Here is a 20805-nt window from a genome sequence, read left to right as displayed (position 1 = left end):
CATCTTCTGATGGCTACTCCCAGCAGGATAACGGATATACTCAAATGGCCTCCACAGTCACAGAATCTCAATATAGCACCTTTGGGATGTTGTGGAACGGGAGATTCACATCATGGATGTGCAGCCCCCAAATCTGGAGCAACTGTGTGATGCTATCATGTCAATACGGACCAAAATCTATGAGGAATGTTTCCAGCACCTTATTGAATCTATGCCACAAAGAATTAAGGCAGTTCTGAAGGCAAAAGGGATCCAACCCGGTACTGGCAAGGTGTACCTAAAAAGTGGCCAGTGTGTGTATATGACAGAAACAACTCAAGTTGGCCTTTTTCAATGACAGTTTAATTTAAGTTGACATCAAAATGACAAGATATGACATAAGCTGTAACCATATCAAAAACTGCAGGGCATTTCCACTCCATCATTTCCTTTAATAAAAGAGCTATAATACAAAATATCCACTGTGGTCCGATACTCTGATCCTGTGCGGAGTTGGTAATTTAAACATTAAAACAGAAGAAAGAGCCCCAAATACGGATGAGATCTGTGTGTGATAAGAAAGTGGTCTTAACATCCTGTTCACTTGTACATGACCAGACCTCTGCAGAGGAACTAACTGAATTAATGAAAACCCTTCCCCTCTCAGCACTTTAATCAACATCTACTGACCAGGCGGATGTGGTGTCCACACATTCTGCAACACAAATGGGTTGTCAAAAGGAGATGCACTGTGAAATTATATTTTGATCCTTTTTTTGTTGTCATTTTTAAAATACAAAAGAAGCCCAAGACTCAAAGTAGAGATAATCATAACCATAAAGCCTTATGATACACATACAGAAGAAACATAACATTAAATGCTTCTGATAAAAAAAAGAAGAAATTCAGGTCAGCTTTCATATTTGAGGGAACATCTCCTTTAAAATCCAAACACGTGGTTCACAGCAGTGGAAAGGATATTCTCTGTGAAAATAGGCCACTTCATGTTCAGCTTCTGTCCATGTTATCCTCCACTCTGCCAACAACACAAAATTGATGTTTTGTTAAGCAGCGGTATCAGCCACTTGCAGTCTCTATGAGAACCTTGTGAGAAGCTTCTAGCGTCGTCTGAAGGCTCTGGAGATTCTCCAGGCATTGGGTTCCTCGTAGCGGTTATAGAGGGGCTCCAACCGCTGCTGTTTCTTCTGCTTGCTGAGGCGTGTGGGATCAGACACTTTGAAGAAAGCTGGAGCGAACTCTACAAGCCACCTCGGGTCAATGGTGGTCACTTCCCTCATGTACTCCTTAGTGGTCAGCACAAGCTCATGGTACACCACCCTGAGGAGAAGAGGAGTGAAAACAGCTTCAGTACAGGCAACATTGAGATTTGTTTGGTGGTTAATACAATAGCAACCTCGTTTTGGTACATACCATTCTGGTTGGCGATTGAACAATGCGCTGGAGGGGTGGATGTAGACCACCTGCTGATCTATGAGGGTCCTGTAACCTTCCTGAGGGTCCTTTTTGCCTGCATTCCGGAAGAAACCACTGCAGATGGCCTTCTGTACACGCACTGTGGCCTTACCACATGATACCACATCCAGCTTGTGCCTGAAGATAACATGCAATATTGTATAATTATTAACAATATGTATAAATATGGAGTAAAAGCCCATTCATACAAAAGACAATAACTATAGCTGGTTGTTCTAATTATATGTAAATAGGGAAGTCCACACAAAAACTATAGAAATAACTTTCAATGGCTGGTTGCATAAACTTAAATTAATCCTCTGGTGCTCTACGTTTAGGGGTTGCATTGGTTGACTTCCCAGTCATAAGTGACCGGACACCTAAAAGTTAAACTTCCTCCACCCCAGTAAAACCAATGCAATTTATTTCTCTTCAATAATATTTTTTCTTTTTAATTTTGTATTTTGAGATGATTTGATGGTATTGTTTAATATTTAGGCAATAATTATGGTCTATTTTTGCCATTGAAAATTATACAATTTTTTTTTGTTGTAATTTTTCATTTTTTTAATTATTGCAGTATTTCAGGTTAAAATAGAGACTAGGCCTTTAAAATATTTTTTTTGAAGGCAGATTAGCGCCCTCTTTTGGAATTATTTAAGAAATCATGCAACCATGGGTGTAATCACTAGAGGTCTCTATGGAGAGGCTTGAGAATTCCTTAGTTCTCTTTTGAACACATTTAATGATTTTTTTTATGGATTTGAATATATATTTAAAAAAACCTCAAAGAGAGCTTTTTGTTGTTGTTAGAAATATAGATTTTTTTTCTGTGAATTGTGTTTTTGCAGATTTCCCATTCATTTCCTATGGTGGTCATTTTTGACCGAAGAGCACAAGTGGGAGTATTTTTTTACGACCACTTAGCATGCTCGAATCACGCCCTCAATTTTTTGTGTGCGTTTACATATCTAATGCTAGAAAATTCACCAAAGTTTCATATCATTCTGATGAAGCTGTGATTTAAAAAAATTCAAAATGTGGTTCATAGGTTCAGTTTTTCATAGGTGTGCGTGTGTGTGTATATAAGTGTGAATGTGAATGGATGTGTCAATATCACACTCTTGATAGAGTGTCACCCCTTTACTGCGGTGTACTTTTTTCAGCATCGTGGCCGATTTGTAGATTGTACACAGAAATATTCTGAGAATTTTTGTGTTTTTGCCGATTTCCCATTAATTTGCTATGGTCGGTCATTTATGAGCGAAAACAATGAACGCTACTTTTTTTTTTTTAATGACCAATAAGCATGCTCGAATCATGACCCCAATTTTTTTGTGTGTTTACATACCTAATGCTTGAAAAGTCACCAAGTTTCATATAATTCCGATGAAGCAGTGATTTTTAAAATTTAAAACAGAAAATTTTCCGGTCAGAAATGACCGAAGAGCACCAGAGGGTTAAATTAAATTGACTTGACCAAGCAGTCTATTTTTAAGGCGGGTCATAACTGGTCAAAAGTTAGTAGATTGTTCTAATTTGAATGCCAAAATTAAGACTGATTACCCCTTCACTAACTGCTAGTTATGCAACTGGCCCCAAAACAATAAAATAAATGACAGCCAATCAGAATCCATCCAGTGTGTTGCATTATGCAAGTAAGCCTGCATAAAGTTAGTTATTCTCTAGCCCTCACCGGTCCATGATGCCCAGCATCTGTTTGCGGATATCCTGTGCACGGCGGAGAGATCGCGCCTGGATGAAGTTTTCATAGCACCAGGGGTTGGAAAACTTGTTGTTCTTCCAGGAGTTGTAGACAGCCAACAAAGTCAGGTGGTCCCCCTCAGGCTGGTGAAACTTAGCCTTCTTCTGGTCTGCCAGAGCTTGTTTGTCCTGACATTTAGAGTAAAAACATGCTTAATATCTTCAGGATCAGTTTGCTTAGATACCTCAAACTTTACTTCATGATCTAATGACGTGTGGGCTAAAGGAGTACCTTTGGTCTGTAGAAGACATTCTGTACTGAGAGCATTGACACAATGGTAAGCATCTCTTCGCTGCAGCCAAGATGGACGGACATGATCAACATCTTACAAAGCATGGGCTCCAGAGGAAACTCAGCCATCTGATAGGAACAGTGACAAGACACTTAATACTTTATTCTGCGTATGCAAATTGAGCCGCTACATCTGAAACAATTCACAAATTTAAACAAAGATGACATGCACACACTTACTCTACGACCGAGTCGTGTGAGCAGACCTTCATCATCCAACGCTCCCAGAGTGTACAGCTGCTCCATGGCTGTGATGAGTGTCTCCATAGGTGGGGCATCCATGAAATCAAATGACAACAGGTCATTGATGCCCATTGCCTGATTGAAGGAAAATGCATAAAATATAATATTAGAGAGACACTGATAAAGTAGAATTATCTTGTATTAAGGCAAATCCACACCGCACTGACAGACAGCAACAGACACTTGATCGTGTTTTGTCGGATCAGTGTTACCCCCGTTTGAGTATGTTTTCACCGACTGAACATGCTGAATCTGCGTTAGAATGTCTGAGAAGTGGAGTGTTGTAATCTGGTGACTGTTGGAGTTGGTCTGTCTGTCGGTGCAGTGTGAATTGCCCTTCAGAGATTTATTGGTAAATATTGGATACATAATCATCCACTATTGCCCGTTTACATTTATTCAAAACTCTTACAAGTGAGGAATACGACAAGCATGGATGTACATTTATTTAATGGTGCGTGTTCAATTGTTACATATATATTATCAGTAACACTTTACAATAAGGTTTCATTAGTTAACATGAATTAAGAATTAATACTTCTACAGGATTTTCTAATCTTTGTTAAAGAGCACCTATCATGGCATTTAAAATGTTCCAAATATTGTTTTAGAAGTCCCCAACAACAGTTTTGCATGCATGCAATGACAAAAAAGACTTTATTTTTCTTATAATATGCATTTATTTTTACCTGTTTTGACAGCGATTCTCAAAAATGATTCCTTTAGTGATTCACTTTTCAAAACCCCGCCTTTACGTGACGCTAATCTGCGGTGATTGGTCCGATGACCCAGTCAGTTGTGATTGGTTTAGTCTGTGCAGATATTTTCGGAAACGGAACGCCCATCAAAGTCTTATAGTGACAGTAATTTGTTAATATGTGTCAGGAGTTATGAATATGAAAACCGCATCGGTACTGTTTGATTGTAATATGAGCCTCAGCTGATCTCATTCATAAAAAAACTAATCTATTCTCCTCACGAAGACTCGCGACAAATCAACATCCCTCAGGGCTTTTAGTTCAAAAGTGTGCAGATGAGGAGACATATTGATAGATTCTCATATGTCTGTGTCAAATTTCTAAACAGAGGAGTATTTTTTATTCAATACTTCCTCAAAATGGGCAGTTATAGCCTAATCATGAGCGATTGAGTCTCTTATGTGTTGTTTTCAATTCATACTGGCAGCCGGAAGGCGCTCTGTGCACATGTAGTCCATGTATGGTACAGACAGACGAAGAAGAACCATGTGCCATAATAGAAGTCCATAATAAAAGCTTCCTGAGATCGCGAAACATACATTTGACGACTAATAAACACACAATCGCGACGATGTATGGTTTGTCTTCAAGCCACTTAGTCTTCAAATGCTCATCCTTGGGCAGATGAAAGAAGTTTGCTTTTGAGTGGCACTTCAAAACACAGCGTCTCGTGGCCATGATGTTTTCTAGTTTTCACTGGCGTCTTGGAGCGCAATAAGTGGGCGTATCGTATTCAAATAACTTGACAAGTTGACGTCATCTAGTCAGAGAAAAAGCTTCGGTCTTCTAACGATTCTTAAAAATGACTCCGAGTCGACTCTTACTTTTGAAAGAAAATAACTATATATACGGTGCACTGTCATATTTCAAGCTATCACAGGATGTTTTTGTTCACTTAGATCTATGTTACACACTACATGAAAGGTAAATTTCAAAATTCCATGATAGGTGCTCTTTAATGTTAATTTCAACATTTACCAATACATTACATCATCAAACATTGTATTTGTTAACATTAGTTAATGCACTGTAAACTAACATGAACAAACCACGAAGACTGTATTTTTACTAACTAAAATGAACGAAGATTAATAAATACTGTAACAAATGTATTAACTAACGATGAACAAAACATTTATGTTAACAAATGAAACCTTATTGTAAAGTGTTACCAGATTACCTTTTTCATCTAGCGCTCACTTTTTATCTATTGTCTCTTAAAAAAATCACATATTTAATGCCTAATATTTAATGATCTTAGTGAATATCTGTTTCAATATCCAATCAGTTTTTTCATACTGTACATTATAATGTTTGTTAGTTTATTAAATTTGTAATGCCATGTTAGCCTTGAGGCTATTTACATGGCAAACACAATGCCTATCACAATCCATAAAAAATAAAATTATTATAAACATTTCAACTTGACATAAGATAGAAAATCTAAAATACATTCAGGTGACACATTCTAAAATATTCTACGCAAACATGTTTCTGAATAAAAGAAAATTCTAGCAATATCATAAATATTACAGTCCAACCGAATAGGTTTTATTGTCAAAGGAACTTGACTACATTATATGTTTTGATGCCTAAATTGTAGCATTTAAAATTATTGATTTTAGTTTTTCAGTACTTGTTTTATTAATTTTTTTATTTTTTTTACAGAATTTTTGTATTGGCCATTTTATTATCTAAATCTGCCAGAAAATCTGTATCTATCACAGATTTAATATACGGTGCAATCCTTAAAAAACAAAAAAAACAACAAGATGACTCAATAGTTAAACTGTTAAATTGTACCTTAAGCGACAGTACAGTGCTGGCCAAGTTAGTTCTCTGAATCTCAGGTACATTGGTGGTGAGCATCTCATCTCTGTAGGCGCGTTCTGTGTAGAGTCTGTAGCACTTCCCAGGGCCTGTTCTACCTGCTCTGCCCGCTCGCTGCTTAGCCTGAGCCTATGGACCACACAAATGAGGTTTAGGAGTCAAAGTGTACTTACAACGTATGCTGCATGTAGTCTGGGTCATTAGGAATGGATGTTACCTGGGAGATGGGGGTAACAACTAGCTGATCAATGCCAGTTTTGGAGTTATAAACCTTCTGCTTGACAAAACCTGGATCCACCACATAGTAGATTCCATCAATTGTCAAAGAAGTCTCTGCGATGTTAGTAGCAATAACCACCTAAAAAAACAGAAGAGTGTTTGTTAGGGAATGTTTGTTAATCTAAATTTTCAGGTACATTTGATTTGATATGTCAGATGTAACCAGAGTGAGGAAAAAGCCTGAATGGTACCTTTCTACTTCCAGGTGGTGCTGGGTCAAAGATCCTGGTCTGCATTTCACTGGGCAGGGCAGAGTAGACTGGGAGGATGATCAGCTCTGGGACATCAGGACCGAGAGATTTCATTCGTTCGTAGAGGATCTCACAAGCAGTGTCGATCTCCTCCTGACCCGTCAGGAACACCAAGATGTCACCTGTACAGGAAATCATTTGAATTACAGGAATCTCATTTTCTCAAGCATTTACAGGTTTTTTCTGTGAACCAAACGTTACCTGGAGGCTCAGTGAGATGGATTTGCATGACTGTGATCAGACTGGCATCCAGATAGTCAGTCTCCGGTTCTTTAGTGTACAAAACCTCCACTGGATATGTACGACCAGGGATAGTAAAAATAGGTGCTTCATAAAAGTACTGTGAGAATTTCACAGCGTCCAGCGTGGCAGATGTCACAATGAGCTTCATGTCAGTTCGTTTCTGTACAGTCTAAATAATACAAGAACAAGACACTATTAGACATGCCCCATAAAGAGATGGTAAAACAGTGAATAGCATCTAAATGTATCACTTTCACACGTTTTTGCCCCATGTAGTTGAGTAAAAAGCAGTGTTAAAATCTTTAAGAACAGATATTGAATCAATGCCTCAATTTTATTGTTTTCATTTATTTTTTACTTTTTTTATAGTTCACGTTATAAAAAGTAATAATTATTCTTAATATTAATAATGGCAATTGTTTATTTTTAATAAATATTTAATGTTTTTAAAGAAGTTTCATGCTAATAGGTTGCATTAATTGATTTAAAATGATAATAATTGATTATAAATACAGTAAAAAAAGCAGTGTTGTGAAATATTATTACAAATTTAAAATGACTCTTGTTTTATTTTAATACTTTTTAAAATATAACTTATTCCTGTGATGGCAATGCTGAATTTTCAGCAGCCATTACTCCACATGACTGCTCGCATGATTGCTATTCTATAGTAATTCAATTCAATATAGTAATTATTTTCACAATACTTATCGTTTCAAAGCAGCTTTACAGAAAATGCATGTGTCTACATTACAATTTAGAGTGATCTGTTATCAGAGGTGACTGTGAAATGTATATATACAAATCACGCAGTTAGCGAACAATGTATTAATTTAAATGTATTAATTTTAGGCAGAAACAATGAGCTCATTGAAAGAATACATGTTAACAAATGATTAGGATGTATAGAACATTTTTTGCATTGGTGCATTAGTAATCTGAAATTATTTTTCAGAAACCACAATATTTTAAATTTTTCAGTATTCTTTGATGAATATAAAGTTCAAAAGAGCCGCATTGAGAACATTGAGCTTGACACTCACTGTCTGTGTGAACAAAGCATCAATTGATGAACTGTACCTTCTTGAGCAGGCCAAAGAGCACATCTGTGTGAATGGTTCTCTCATGGGCCTCATCCAGCATAATGATGGCATACTGGCCCAGATCAGGGTCAATCAGACACTCTCTTAACAGCATACCGTCCGTCATGTACTTAATCACAGTTTCGGGACTTGTGCAGTCCTCAAAACGGATGGTGTAGCCAACCTGCGCAGACACAGAAAGAGATTAGGGCTCTGTTTCAAAGGTGATCGCGGAATGCTAGATTATGGTTGGCTATTTCATGAAAATTAATGCAAGCAGGCATCTACCTCTTGACCTAAACAGCAACCGTACTCCTCCGACACTCTTTTAGCCACAGACATGGCTGCCACTCTTCTGGGTTGTGTGCACCCGATCTTCCCGCGTGTGGTGTATCCTGCCTCTGCCAGGTACTGAGTGATCTGAGTGGTCTTCCCTGAGCCCGTCTCCCCAATCACAATCAGAATCTGGTTGTCATGGACAGCCTGTAAAAGACACATTGGTTGAATTTATGAACACAACTAAATAGAAAATATATATCAGAATGAATATTCATAAGGGATATCCCGAGCAGATCTCAAGGTTCAGTATTGGGGCCAATTAAGCATTTTTTTAATGGATCGGTATTGGCTATCCTACACTCTTTTTTTACATCAGCTGTCATGCAGGAGTCATGCAGTAGGTGGCGGTATGCACTGTCAAGCGGTTTCGCCAGCAAAAGGAAAAGAAGCAGCTCAAATGTGCATGTGTGAAGTGCAAGAACCAATGAGGTCTGTTCTAGTGCATCACACATGTTCGAGCTTCTGTGTTTAGCATATTTGATGCACACATTTGTAAGAAATTATTCAAAGGTCTATCTGAGACTATATGAGATGTCATTGCCATAACACGTTGCCATGGGTCGCGTCTTTGACTGACATCTAAAATACAAGAAGCTTATACCAGTAGCCCCATATTCAAAATTGTGACCACACAGCCTTTTTACAATGTCTTCCCTTGTAACAAGGGTTGCCAATGTCTTTGTACTATGGAAGCATGTTTCCACCACATAATAAAAAAAATAAATGCAATGGAATGTGGCCTACATTAAACGTCATACAGTCATTTACAATAAAAGAGCCTGCACAGTGACAGGAAATACAAATTGACGCAAAAAACCTGCCTACCTTACCAGAGCATGTGAGCAAAGCAAAGCGGAACTTCACTCATGAACCACTCGCCGGTAAAATAATGTGCGCTCAAATCCCGCTCCGATATGACATTTCTCTGTAGCCTACTATACTTGTAGCCAGTGTTGGGTAAGTGACTCTAAAAAAGTAATGAATTACTAGTTACTAATGAAATCTTCAATAGTGTAATTAGATTAGCCTACTGTAGCTACAAATTACTCTCTCCAAAAAGTATTTAATTACTTATTACTAATTAGGCTACTTCCCAAATCTATATCAACCTCGACTAGTTAAGCGATTCAAGGATAGACATGAAACGGTTCTTTTAATTCATTAAAATAAATAATATAAAACTACATCAATTATTCTGAACAAAGTATTACAAATGTTAGAAGGATACATAAAACATGCATTTTAAAGTTAGACTTTAAATGTTGATGTTAATTCCATTCTTGCATTATATATATAATTGTATTTAGTTCAATTACATCAGAAGTAACTGCCCTTTTCTTTACTTTTTCAAGGGAAAACTGATTAAATTACAGTAACTAATTACTTAGTAACTAGTTACACCCAACACTGCTTGTACCCATTAAAACACGTATTTAGTTCTGGTTTATGTGTGAACAGGACACATAAGATGCATAATAGCCTATGTCAGAAGACGGGGGTCTTCAATAAGTTCAATAACACTGCAATAAGTTTTGTTTTGTTGAAAGCCTTTGAATTTCGTTTTGTATAAATTGTATCTTAATTTTAATAAATATTTTATCAACCAAATTGCCCGGATTTAATAAATAATAAGCAAATAGCCTATAACAGACAATGACATGGAGGCGGCGGCGCTGCGTGAACAACGGCTTAAATGAACAACTACTAGAAAAAACAAACCTTTAGTCAGGGGCAGCCCTAACTATTACAGATAGACCGATATTTGATCAAGCTTGTCACAAAGGGAGTTCTGGGTTGAGCGCGCGGTGCTGAGCAGAATGAGCTTCAGAAATGAACGGAATCTCCAGAAAGGCGCTCTCCACTGGAGGAAATATTACCGCTCTTTCAACGCACACACCGCAACAGTCACAATATGACCTCATGTATGTTTTAAAAACATAATTCAACAAAATTAATAATACTTTTTAATGGGCCACTTAAAATGTTTATTACAAATAAATGATTAAATTCTAAAAATGAATAAATGTAAATGAACAAAAATTTGCATTGCATTTGCAATCCTTTGAAACCACTTCCCGCGCCCCCTTGGTACATCCCTAATATAAATATCAGTTGAAGTCCCACCTGAATGAGCTGCTCTTTCAGCTTGTAGATGGGAAGACTCTCTCTTTGCTCAAGGATGGAGAGTTGAGTCTTTTTTCCATAGGAGGCCTTGTTGCCGCCAAAGGCGTGTTTCTTCCATTCTGGGATATCGTTGGGCATCATACCTATGCCCCTCATGTTGGCAGCTATCTGCCTGCCGTCAACTGTATGGATGGCGAGCGTGTGAAGACAGGAAAAAGCATTTATTATAGATGCACAAAGATGATTACAGACTTGAGCTCATATAAGGCCAGAGGGCATACAAGCGGCAGAGATTGGCTTTTTATGTGCAAGCCTGCTTCGATAGCAGACCTCAGGAAATCAGATGGCCATCTATGAAATCACTAAACTACGGTATGGACAAATAGGAAGGAAGTTTATCTGGAGTGATCAGTGTCTTTCATATTACATAACATTGTGTTCTTTTTTTTAGTACTGGAGGACATGGAGCGCAAAACATCCATTTACTCAATTTTAATTTTACAATCCTATTTCACTATACAAGTAATCAGATTAGTTTCTTTTCTAGTCTGCAAATACTACTACTATTTCATGCAGTTTTGGAGTTCTAGTGCGTTCTAATAAAAATGTGGGATATTCCTGCTTGATAACTCAGAATTCAGACCATAAATTAATTTGGAAGATGAATAAAAAACACAATGGCACGGCTATTTTCTTTTCTTTAAATTATGTATTTGTATTTTATTTGATTATATATAAATTATATTTTATTTTACAGTTTTATTGTGTCATTGTTTTTTTTAATATGGGTAATATTGCGTATTTTTAACTTGTTGCGAATGTGAAATATCTGTGCACTTGTTATTCTGTGTTGAAAAATCCAATAAAGAAATAAAAAAAGAGAGAGAGGTTCATTAAAAAGTATGTTCAAGACCTCATACACATGCATCCAATTGGAAGCGCGACTTGAAGTTGCATTCTATTGCACTTTTCTGAGTAGAAAAACATTTTGACCTGATCGGAGTACAACAACATTTCTTATTTCAGATGCTTGAAATACGTCTAAATGTCTTACCGTCGGGCAGTGGGTCAACCCAGTGTTTATTAAGACCCATGGGGATTGAGTCCATTTCAGCTTCCCGCTGGGCCTGTTTCACCTCCCGTCGCTCTTTGGCCAGGGCACTCTGCATCATAGCTGCTTGGGAGAGAGATCCATCTGGGTTCTGACAGAAAAACAAAACAAAAACAGAATATTTAATGTCACCGATTATTTCTACTTCAGTGAAACTGTCTAGGTACCAGGCAGCTGTAGAGTGAGGTTACATGCGTTTTGACCTACCTTGACAATCTTGACAGGACTCATATCCATGCTCTGTTTGGTGTGTCCCCGCAGGAATGGAGGCTCCTCTTCCACCAGCTCAATCTCCAAGTCCTCATCTGACAGACAAACCATAACACAGAAAAAGTTTGAGGTGACTGTTCAAGCAGCTAGAAGTTGCCTTGAGATTGGAGTTGAACAAAGGTGAATGCAACTCATACCCTCCTCATCATCTACTTTAGGCAGAATTCCTGTCTCTTCATCAAAGTCTGGGAATTCCTCCTTAGACAACACATTGGCAGCAATCATCTAAGAACAAACAGATCAAGATGCAGATTAAAATATGAACGTAAGGAAAAACAAATGTTCAAACAGTGGATCAATTTCACATTAAAGATGCCAATGTACCTGTTTGATTTCCCATTTCTCTGGATCTGAGATCTTGGTCAGTCTTTTGCGTTCCAACGTGTCGTCCTCGACCTCTGGAGCATGGCCCAGGTTAAGGTTGGTCGGTCTGTCAGGATTTCTCATGGATGTCTCTTCCTGACCATCTGCACCCACATTTCGCCTCCTGTTAGGGTTCAGGTCTTCACCAGTGTCCTGGTCAACATCCTTGTAAAAGCAAGACAACCCAACAAAAATCAGTCCACATAAGCTCTGAAATAAAAATCACTAAAAAAAATTTAATATTCAAGATATAACCAAAATGTCTAGTCAAATAATTTATGTATACAGTAGGGTGTAAAAGTCTGAGAAGACTAGTAAATGTGCTTCAATTTCAATTTTTTTCTGATTTAACAATATAATTTTATATATTGCAATCATTATGATCACAACTTGTAATAACTGATTTGAGCTCATTGTTTCTATCAAAATGAATACATGATTTTAGTTAACTGCATGATTTGTATCATCTAAGAACTGTACATTCTGACATATGGACATCACTTTGACAGATAACTCTAAATTGTAATGTAGAAACATGCATTTTCTGTGAAGCTGCTTTGAAACGATATGTATTGTGAAAAACGCACTACAAATAAATGTGAATTGAACAACTACAACATATTATAATAATACCAATTTAAACTTTGTATATTTACTTTTGTTTAGTGGCCCAGTAAAATAGACATGCAAGATATAAATAAAATCTTTGATCAGATCATTTTTGTATACAGTGTGGTGTAAAAGTCTGGGACGACTAGTGAAAGGGCTTTAGGCATTAGTTCAACATAATACACATCTGATGGTCTAAAATCCCTTTAATGTTCAAACAGGCAGGCCATAAAACACATACAAATGACATAGCTTTGTGAGGACGCAGGGGAAAGAGGTCTGCCTTCAGGGCGCACGCGCGTTGTCAGAGACGCGACACGGCTCGGCTCTTTGTGTCACAGAAAAAATCTGAGCACTGAATGGATACGTTTTCCGTATTGTTGTTTTTGAATAGTGCACAATCGCTTTAAATGTTCAAACCGGCAAGCCTTTAAACGCATTTACTTGACAAACTTTATGAGGACAAAAGTGAAAGCGATCTGGCTTCGGGGCTTGCGTGCGCCGTCTGTGTGGTGTGGCAGCGCGTATCTCTCTGTGTGCCTGCAAACTGCACTTGATGTGACTGACGGGGCGGAGTCACATGACTAAAACGAAATAACCGGCATGGGAAGAATACGTCAGTTAGAGGTTCTGAATTTCGGTTTCGAATAATCGTACAGCCCTACTCTAAAGCAGATGCTAATGGCTTGCATGGCAGCGCCGCTTAATACAAGCCTGTGCAAAAATGGCAATGTTTTGAAGTTTTAGCAAAATTGCCATTGTGATATTAGATAAACGGGCCCATCCATCAGCTATTTTAAACAACCAACAAGGACTTTAAATGCTTAGTAACCAAGTGCGGAGAGTACGTTTGAGCCACGCGCCTCGCACCCACTGCAGCTCGGGTGGATCTTCAGATTTATGCAAATAATCTCTCTGTCTCCGTGAGTAAACCATCCATCATGATTATACAGTTAACTGTGGCTCTCACATTATATGACATGGGTCAGCGCGGGTTTGTAGAGAATGCGGTTGTGAGTCCTGAAAATGTGCAGGTGTCAGTTTGGTTATAGAATGGGGTTGTCACCATCATAAAAAACAAAGCGCTGTATGAACGCAACCGTATTAAGCGGCACTGCCATACTAGCCACTGGCATCTGCTCTAGAGTTTTGTTTTACATGAAACATGACAAGGGATTAGTGATGAACCTAAACAGTGCGTAATCGATTACGTAGATGCGTTGTTCCAGTCGTATTATTATTAATACTATCTTTGGATTTACTTTTGGTAAGTGACCCAAAAATGGCAAAAATTTTACTTTTAAAAATGCATATTTAACTGGTTACTTTTTTGGTTGTTTAATTGATGACTTTCATAAAGACACTCACTCACCTTCATACTGAGACTTGTTTTGGATCCAGTGAAGGATAACACCTTGACTTTGACTCTTTGACCTTTGGTGACCACATCTGCCACATTTGCCACCCGACCTTCTCTCCTGAGCTCAGAAATATGGACCAAGCCTTCCCAACGTTTCCTTTAAAAAAGGAGGAGAGAAAAACTGTTTAAAAGCTCATTCTAAATATTAAGTTTACAAACTAATTCTACTAAAGAATGTATTATAATCCTTACATCAAATTCTGTAGCCTTTCAAAGTAAATTTACTGCATCTCAAACATACCTGAGACCTTCCAACTGCACAAAGCAGCCAAACTGCATGATACTGGTGACTTTGCCGTTGTAGATGTCCCCCACAGAAGGCTCCTCCGGTGGGGGCCGGTCCACATGTTTTTCCTTTTCCTTCCACCTGTCTGAGCCTTTGTCTTTGTCTTTGTCTACCCGTGCAGGACTCCTGGACCTGCTGCGAGAATGCCAGCGGCTCCTGCGCTTCCTCCTGTCCCTCTCATTAGAGCGAGATCTAGAACGAGAGCGAGAGCGATGTCGTCTCCGTCTGTCCCTGTCTCTATCTCTATCTCTATCCCTATCCCTGTCTCTATCTCTATCCCGGTCTCTATTTCGATCTCGATCTCTGCTCCAGCTTCTGCTCCTCCGCTTCTTCTTGCTGCTGCTGGTTTCAGATCTAAGACGGAAAGATACTTACATGTTAAAAGGCGACAACATGATGCAGTGAAGAAATCATTGCAGCATCGACTTCAATGTTGTCTATTTTATGTAAGAGCACGTCCTTACCTGTGTTTACTGCTGCTAGATTCTGTTACACTAACACTGGGCATAAACATCTCTAACTCTTTCATGGCATCAGCAGCAACTTTCACGTCATCCTCATCCAGCATATTCTAGTTAGAAGAGAAGATAATTTATGACCATTATGCTGATTAAAAAACACATTCAAATTTAACACTGGCAGTAAAGTTTGATATCATTAATTAAGTATAAATTGTTTTTGAAAGAAGACTCTTCTGCTCACCAAAGCTGAATTTATTTGATCAAAAATAGGGTTGGGCGATGTCTACCAAATTGTCATCAGACAATGTCTACAGTGAAAAATCGCGATGGAGTGCTTGTGGTGTGATGCTCTGCTCACTTCAACTAGAAACAGGAAAATGGTGCTACCGTTCTGTCTCACCATTTGAATATCATTGGTTTATCATTGGAGATCAGAGTTGCTAAAAGAAGTTACTCTGAAAAGCTGAGAAACCAGTTTTCTTCCAACGACCCTGCCTCAGTCTGGACATGCTTGAAGAATATCACCAATTACAAGTCACCATCTCCCCGTTCTGCTGAGAATCAACAACGATGAGCTGAATGCTTTTTACTGCAGATTTGAAAAGCCCAGTCTCACACCACACACCCGCTCTGATCTGCAATTCACACGTCCCCCATCACCTCCTGCACCCCCTCTCCTCCCCCCTCCTGCCATCCAACCCAAGCTTAAGGTCTGTGTGGAGGATGTGAGCCGAGTCTTCAAAAAACAGAAGACTAGGAAACCTTCAGGCCCAGACAGCATCTCATCTGCCTTTTTTGAAAGCCTGCGCTGACCAACTGGCCCCAGTCCTCACGCAGATCTTCAACAGATCATTGGAGCAGTGTGAAGTTTCCTGCTGCTTCAAACGCTCCACTATCATTCCCGTCCCAAAAAAACCCAAATCACTGGACTTAATGACTACAGACCTGTTGCTCTCACGTCTGTGGTCATGAAGTCGTTTGAAAGACTGGTTCTGGCCCACCTGAAGGACATCACTGGACCCTTGCTGGATACTCTTCAATTTGTCTACAGAGCAAACAGGTCTGTGGATGATGCAGTCAACATGGGACTGCATTATATACTGCAACACCTCGACAGACCTGGGACTTATGCAAGGATCTTATTTGTGGACTTCAGTTCAGCCTTCAATACCATCATGCCTGATCTTCTCTCAGCTAAACTGACCCAGCTTTCCATGCCACCCTCAATCTGTCAGTGGATCTCCAGCTCCCTGACAGACCGACAACAGCGAGTGAGACTGGGGAAACTCACATCCAGGACTCTCACTACCAGCACTGGCGCCCCCCAGGGGTGTGTTCTCTCCCCACTGCTCTTCTCCCTGTACACCAATGACTGCACTTCTAAAGACCCCTCTGTGAAGCTCCTGAAATTTGCAGACGACACCACTGTCATCGGCCTCATCCAAAACGGTGATGAGTCTGCTTACAGACTGGAGGTTGAACAGCTGGCTGTCTGGTGCAGTTATAACAAACTTGAGCTCAACACGCTCAAAACGGTGGAGATGATAGTGGACTTCAGGAGGAACAGCCCAGCTCTCCCCCCACTCACCATCATGAACAGCACTGTGGAAGCAGTGGAGTCATTCAGGTTCTTGGGCACTACCATCTCTCAGGACCTGAAGTGGGACAATCACATTGACTCCATTGTGAAAAAGGCCCAGCAGAGACTGTACTTCCTTCGTCAGCTGAGGAAGTTCAACCTCCCACAGGAGTTCCTATTTCAGTTCTACTCGGCTGTCATTGAGTCTGTGTTATGCACTTCCATCACTGTCTGGTTTGGTTCAGCTACCAAATCTGACATCAAGAGACTACAACGCACAATCCGGACTGCGGAGAGGATTATTGGTGCTCCCCTGCCAACCCTCCAGGACCTGAACTCTTCCAGAGTGAGGAAGAGAGCAGGGAAAATCATCACAGACTCTGCTCACCCTGGACACCGCCTGTTTGAACTGTTACCATCAGGACGGCGACTCCGATCACTGGCCACTAGAACATCTAGGCACAGGAACAGTTTCTTCCCACAGGCCATTTCCCTCTTGAACAGTTAAATACACCCCCTTCCCTAAAGTGCAATACTCTGACTGTTTAGTGCAATCTTCTAAACTCTAGGGATGGGCAACAGTGGTTGAGTAATCGAGTACTCGAACGTGACAGCGACCATCGATCATGAGAACGATGATCGCCCTGACTTAAAAAAAAAAAAGGTCTCTTTTTTTATTGGTTATTGCGTCATTTTGCGCGGTACCTGAGGTCTGATTGGTTAGCGTTATACAGCACACCTCCAGACCGCGGCGAAATAAAGTGAAACTGAGGCGTGCACTGCAGTGATGTCTGGAATCACTGATCATTAAATGGTTAGTGCAAGATGTGCAGCGCCAATCTGTCATACATAGCATTATAATGAGAACACGATGGAAATAGAATGCTGTAAATTCTCTGTGCTTAGTTCCCCGTGTATCAGCTGTTAAAGGAAATCCACAGAGAAACTAGCGAGAACACAGACTAGCGCGTGAAGTTCATGTGCGCATTCGCGTCCTTTTCTGCAGATGCACATTGTAAGATTACTTTTATGTTGTCTATCTGATTAATCTAATATAAGAAGCGTTTGGTTGAGCTTAATAAGCTAGCAAAGCGCTGCCGTAATACCGGTTGTTCATTCTCTTCAGTTTCAGCTCAATGCATTAATGCTCGACACATTATAATATGGTTTAGAGACGGTCATATTCTTTTCAGATGGGCTATTTCTTTCTCAGAATCATTGATATTAGTAATGCAGCACTGCTATACTGTTGTCGTATTTTTTAACAGTAGACCTAGTTTATTTAAAGCTGTTTTTCGTTCGAAAACGCGCAGTGATGTCTGTAAACGCTGCGATCATGAATAATAAAATCAAATGCATGATGTGCAGAGTCAATCTGTCATAGCATTATAATGGGAACACGTTTTTAATAAAATGTTGTTTCTGTGTGAATTCGTTGACCGTGTATCAGTGTTGTTGGGAAGAGCGCATTCAAAATGTTCCGTTTCAAACCAGCTTGTAAAATCTAGCACGCTGAAGTTCATGTGCGCATTCACGTCCGCTTGTGTTGATTTAAGTTGTAATAGGTTAATATTAATCTGATATAGGTTGCGTTTGGTTGAGTTTATTAACCAGCTTGCAAGCTCTGCAGGGTGGTGTTATTTCACTGTTTCAGCTCACATGCAATGCTCGATATTATTGACTTGGTTATTTGAGACGGTCATTTTATAAAGATGTTTCTTTTTTTAAAGACATTTATGCATCATAATCTAGCAGTTATTTTTTGATTTATATGTTCATGTTTTCATGTCACGTTTGTATGTCAACAACCATTTTCATAACAGTATTTTCATTATCTCAATGACGGACATGCCCCGCCCCCTGCACATGCCCCGCCCCCGAGTACTTGTTTTTGAGATCTATCGATGATCGAAATGAGAAATTGTCAAAAATGCCCATCCCTACTAAACTCAGGAGATTATTTATATTCATATATTCATCATACTACTCAAATACTGTAAATATGTTCATAATCTGTAAATGTCTAGTCTGACTAAACGTAACCGTGACCTTATATTTTTTATAATATTTTTTCATATTTTTATTCTTAGAATTTGTATTACTATGTTCTTGTTGTGTTTGTTTTGTATATGTGCACTGGAAGCTTCAGCACCAAGAAAAATTCCTTGTGTGTGCAAGCACACTTGGCAATAAAGCTCTTTCTGATTCTGATTTAGTTGTGCAAAATATCTAGTAGACTAATTTCTTTGGCTTTTTTTGCAAAATAAAATCTTTAGTGTTTGTCTGTCAGCCATCGGCCCAATCCTAATCTAAAATACAGTAACACTCACTGTATTTTGTGACACTGAAGAATTAAGTAATGGCTGCTGAAAACTCAGCTTTGCCTTTAAAGGAATGTACATTACATCTTCAAAATATATTCAAATAGAAGGCAGCCATTTTAAATGGTAATAGTATATCCAAATATTACCATGTACTGTATTTTTGATCAAATAAATGCAGCCTAGGTGAGCATTAAAGGCTTTTTTCAAATTAAAAATACAAATAAATAATTACCCTGGCAGGAGGATTGTCAGGTCTGCACAGAGCTGGAAACAACTCTTTCAGCTTGTCCTTTTCACCTTTTGGCTTAGCCTCAGGATAAGAGGCTGTAAAATAAATAAAATAAAAAATTATCAGGAGCAATACGGTATGAAATATGCTGTAGCAGGGCCTGAATATACTGTTCAAATCAAAATCAAATCTGGGCTGCGTTTCTCAAAACCATTGTAATCCTAAGTAGACTGTAGAACCATTGGCACCAATAGTCTCTATGATCAACTTAGCTCACAACGCTTTTAAGAAACGCAGCCCTGATTGATGTAAATCAACTAAAAGACCCTGAATGATCTTACCTTTACTGGTAGATGCTTTTGCAGGAGGACGCATGGTTTGAATGAGACGAAGCAAATTGCTGACAAGTGAATCCTAAAGGACAGAAAACAGATTGGGTTAGATATTCCTAAAACTGCAACAATACAATCACAAGACACAAAATTGAAGGAACAAAGATAGAGATTACAAAAATTCTTACTGTGAAATCGGCTCCATTTTTGACCAGTACTAACTTAAATCCATCAAAGGTTGGATTTTTCTCAGCAAGACTGATTACAAACTCAGCTGAAAAACACAACAACAACCAGCAGACTGTTATTATTAACTTCTGTATACACACATAAATTGTAAAGCTGCATCCAGAGATTATGCGTCTGTCTTTTACTTTAGTCAATATTTTTTTAATAACCAAAATTGACCACGGCACGTTAATCATAGTTTTGCCCAAAACATCAGTTATTACAGTAATTGTAACTTCTGAAAAACAGCTTTCAAATAACTCCATAGTAAGGAAGACGGTTATATTTCCAAATAAACAACAGGCAATGTAACCACATTATACGATCACGTAACTGACAGTAACCAGCCTTTCTTTTAATTATAGAATGTCAGATACTAGAAAAAATAAACGTGTTACAGAACTGGCGAACTGAATATTATTTAATAACAAAACTACTACTGACTAACACATGTAGAAAGAGGCTAACAAGCTAGTTACGAAAGAGTTACCTACAACGAGACATAGTATCGTCTAACGTTAATTTATGAACTCACCAAGGTCCTTATCGCTGATTCCTAAATGGTTGTCAAGTTCGGTACAAACTTTAGACACCAAAGACAAATATTCGAGCTTTTTAAGCTCATCATCTCCGATATCTGCCATCTTCAGCAATGTTGTTATTTCGTTCACCGGAAGAAAGTGGCAACGCTGCCTCTTGTCTGGTAACTTCTAATTCCGGGTTACATTATACACAGGCGTCCTCTAACGGTCAAATGAAGAATTGTTATGAGGGGGGAGCATTTTTCCAGGAGGTAGCAAGGGTCTTCGAGGGCCATGGACAAGTTTATAGAAAAAGAGTGTAAAAATGTAACAATAAATAAATAATAAAAATAAGATAAAAATAGGTATATTAAATATATATATTAAACCAAATAAACAAGTTTAAAAAATACAT

General features: G+C 38.7%; 1 protein-coding gene across 1 annotated transcript; it reads right to left on the bottom strand.

Annotated features, from left to right (window-relative positions):
- Positions 1 to 322: 322 nt before the first annotated feature.
- dhx8 (DEAH (Asp-Glu-Ala-His) box polypeptide 8) lies at positions 323 to 20587 on the bottom strand. The gene is made up of 23 exons (XM_079845843.1): positions 20405 to 20587; positions 19830 to 19915; positions 19651 to 19723; positions 19313 to 19404; positions 15181 to 15287; positions 14672 to 15070; positions 14383 to 14527; positions 12363 to 12566; positions 12176 to 12263; positions 11976 to 12073; positions 11712 to 11859; positions 10658 to 10839; positions 8483 to 8677; positions 8193 to 8378; positions 7071 to 7281; positions 6810 to 6991; positions 6557 to 6697; positions 6313 to 6468; positions 3689 to 3826; positions 3449 to 3577; positions 3149 to 3345; positions 1411 to 1590; positions 323 to 1317 (listed from the first exon to the last, which is right to left on the bottom strand). The coding sequence occupies exons 1-23, from the start codon at positions 20511 to 20513 to the stop codon at positions 1098 to 1100; spliced, it is 3666 nt and encodes a 1221-aa protein (XP_079701969.1). The 5' UTR covers positions 20514 to 20587; the 3' UTR covers positions 323 to 1097.
- Positions 20588 to 20805: the final 218 nt, after the last annotated feature.

The sequence above is a fragment of the Gobio gobio genome (genome assembly GCF_949357685.1).
Source record: "Gobio gobio genome assembly, chromosome: 20".
Classification (NCBI taxonomy): domain Eukaryota; kingdom Metazoa; phylum Chordata; class Actinopteri; order Cypriniformes; family Gobionidae; genus Gobio; species Gobio gobio.
This window is presented reverse-complemented; position numbering and strand designations above follow the sequence as displayed.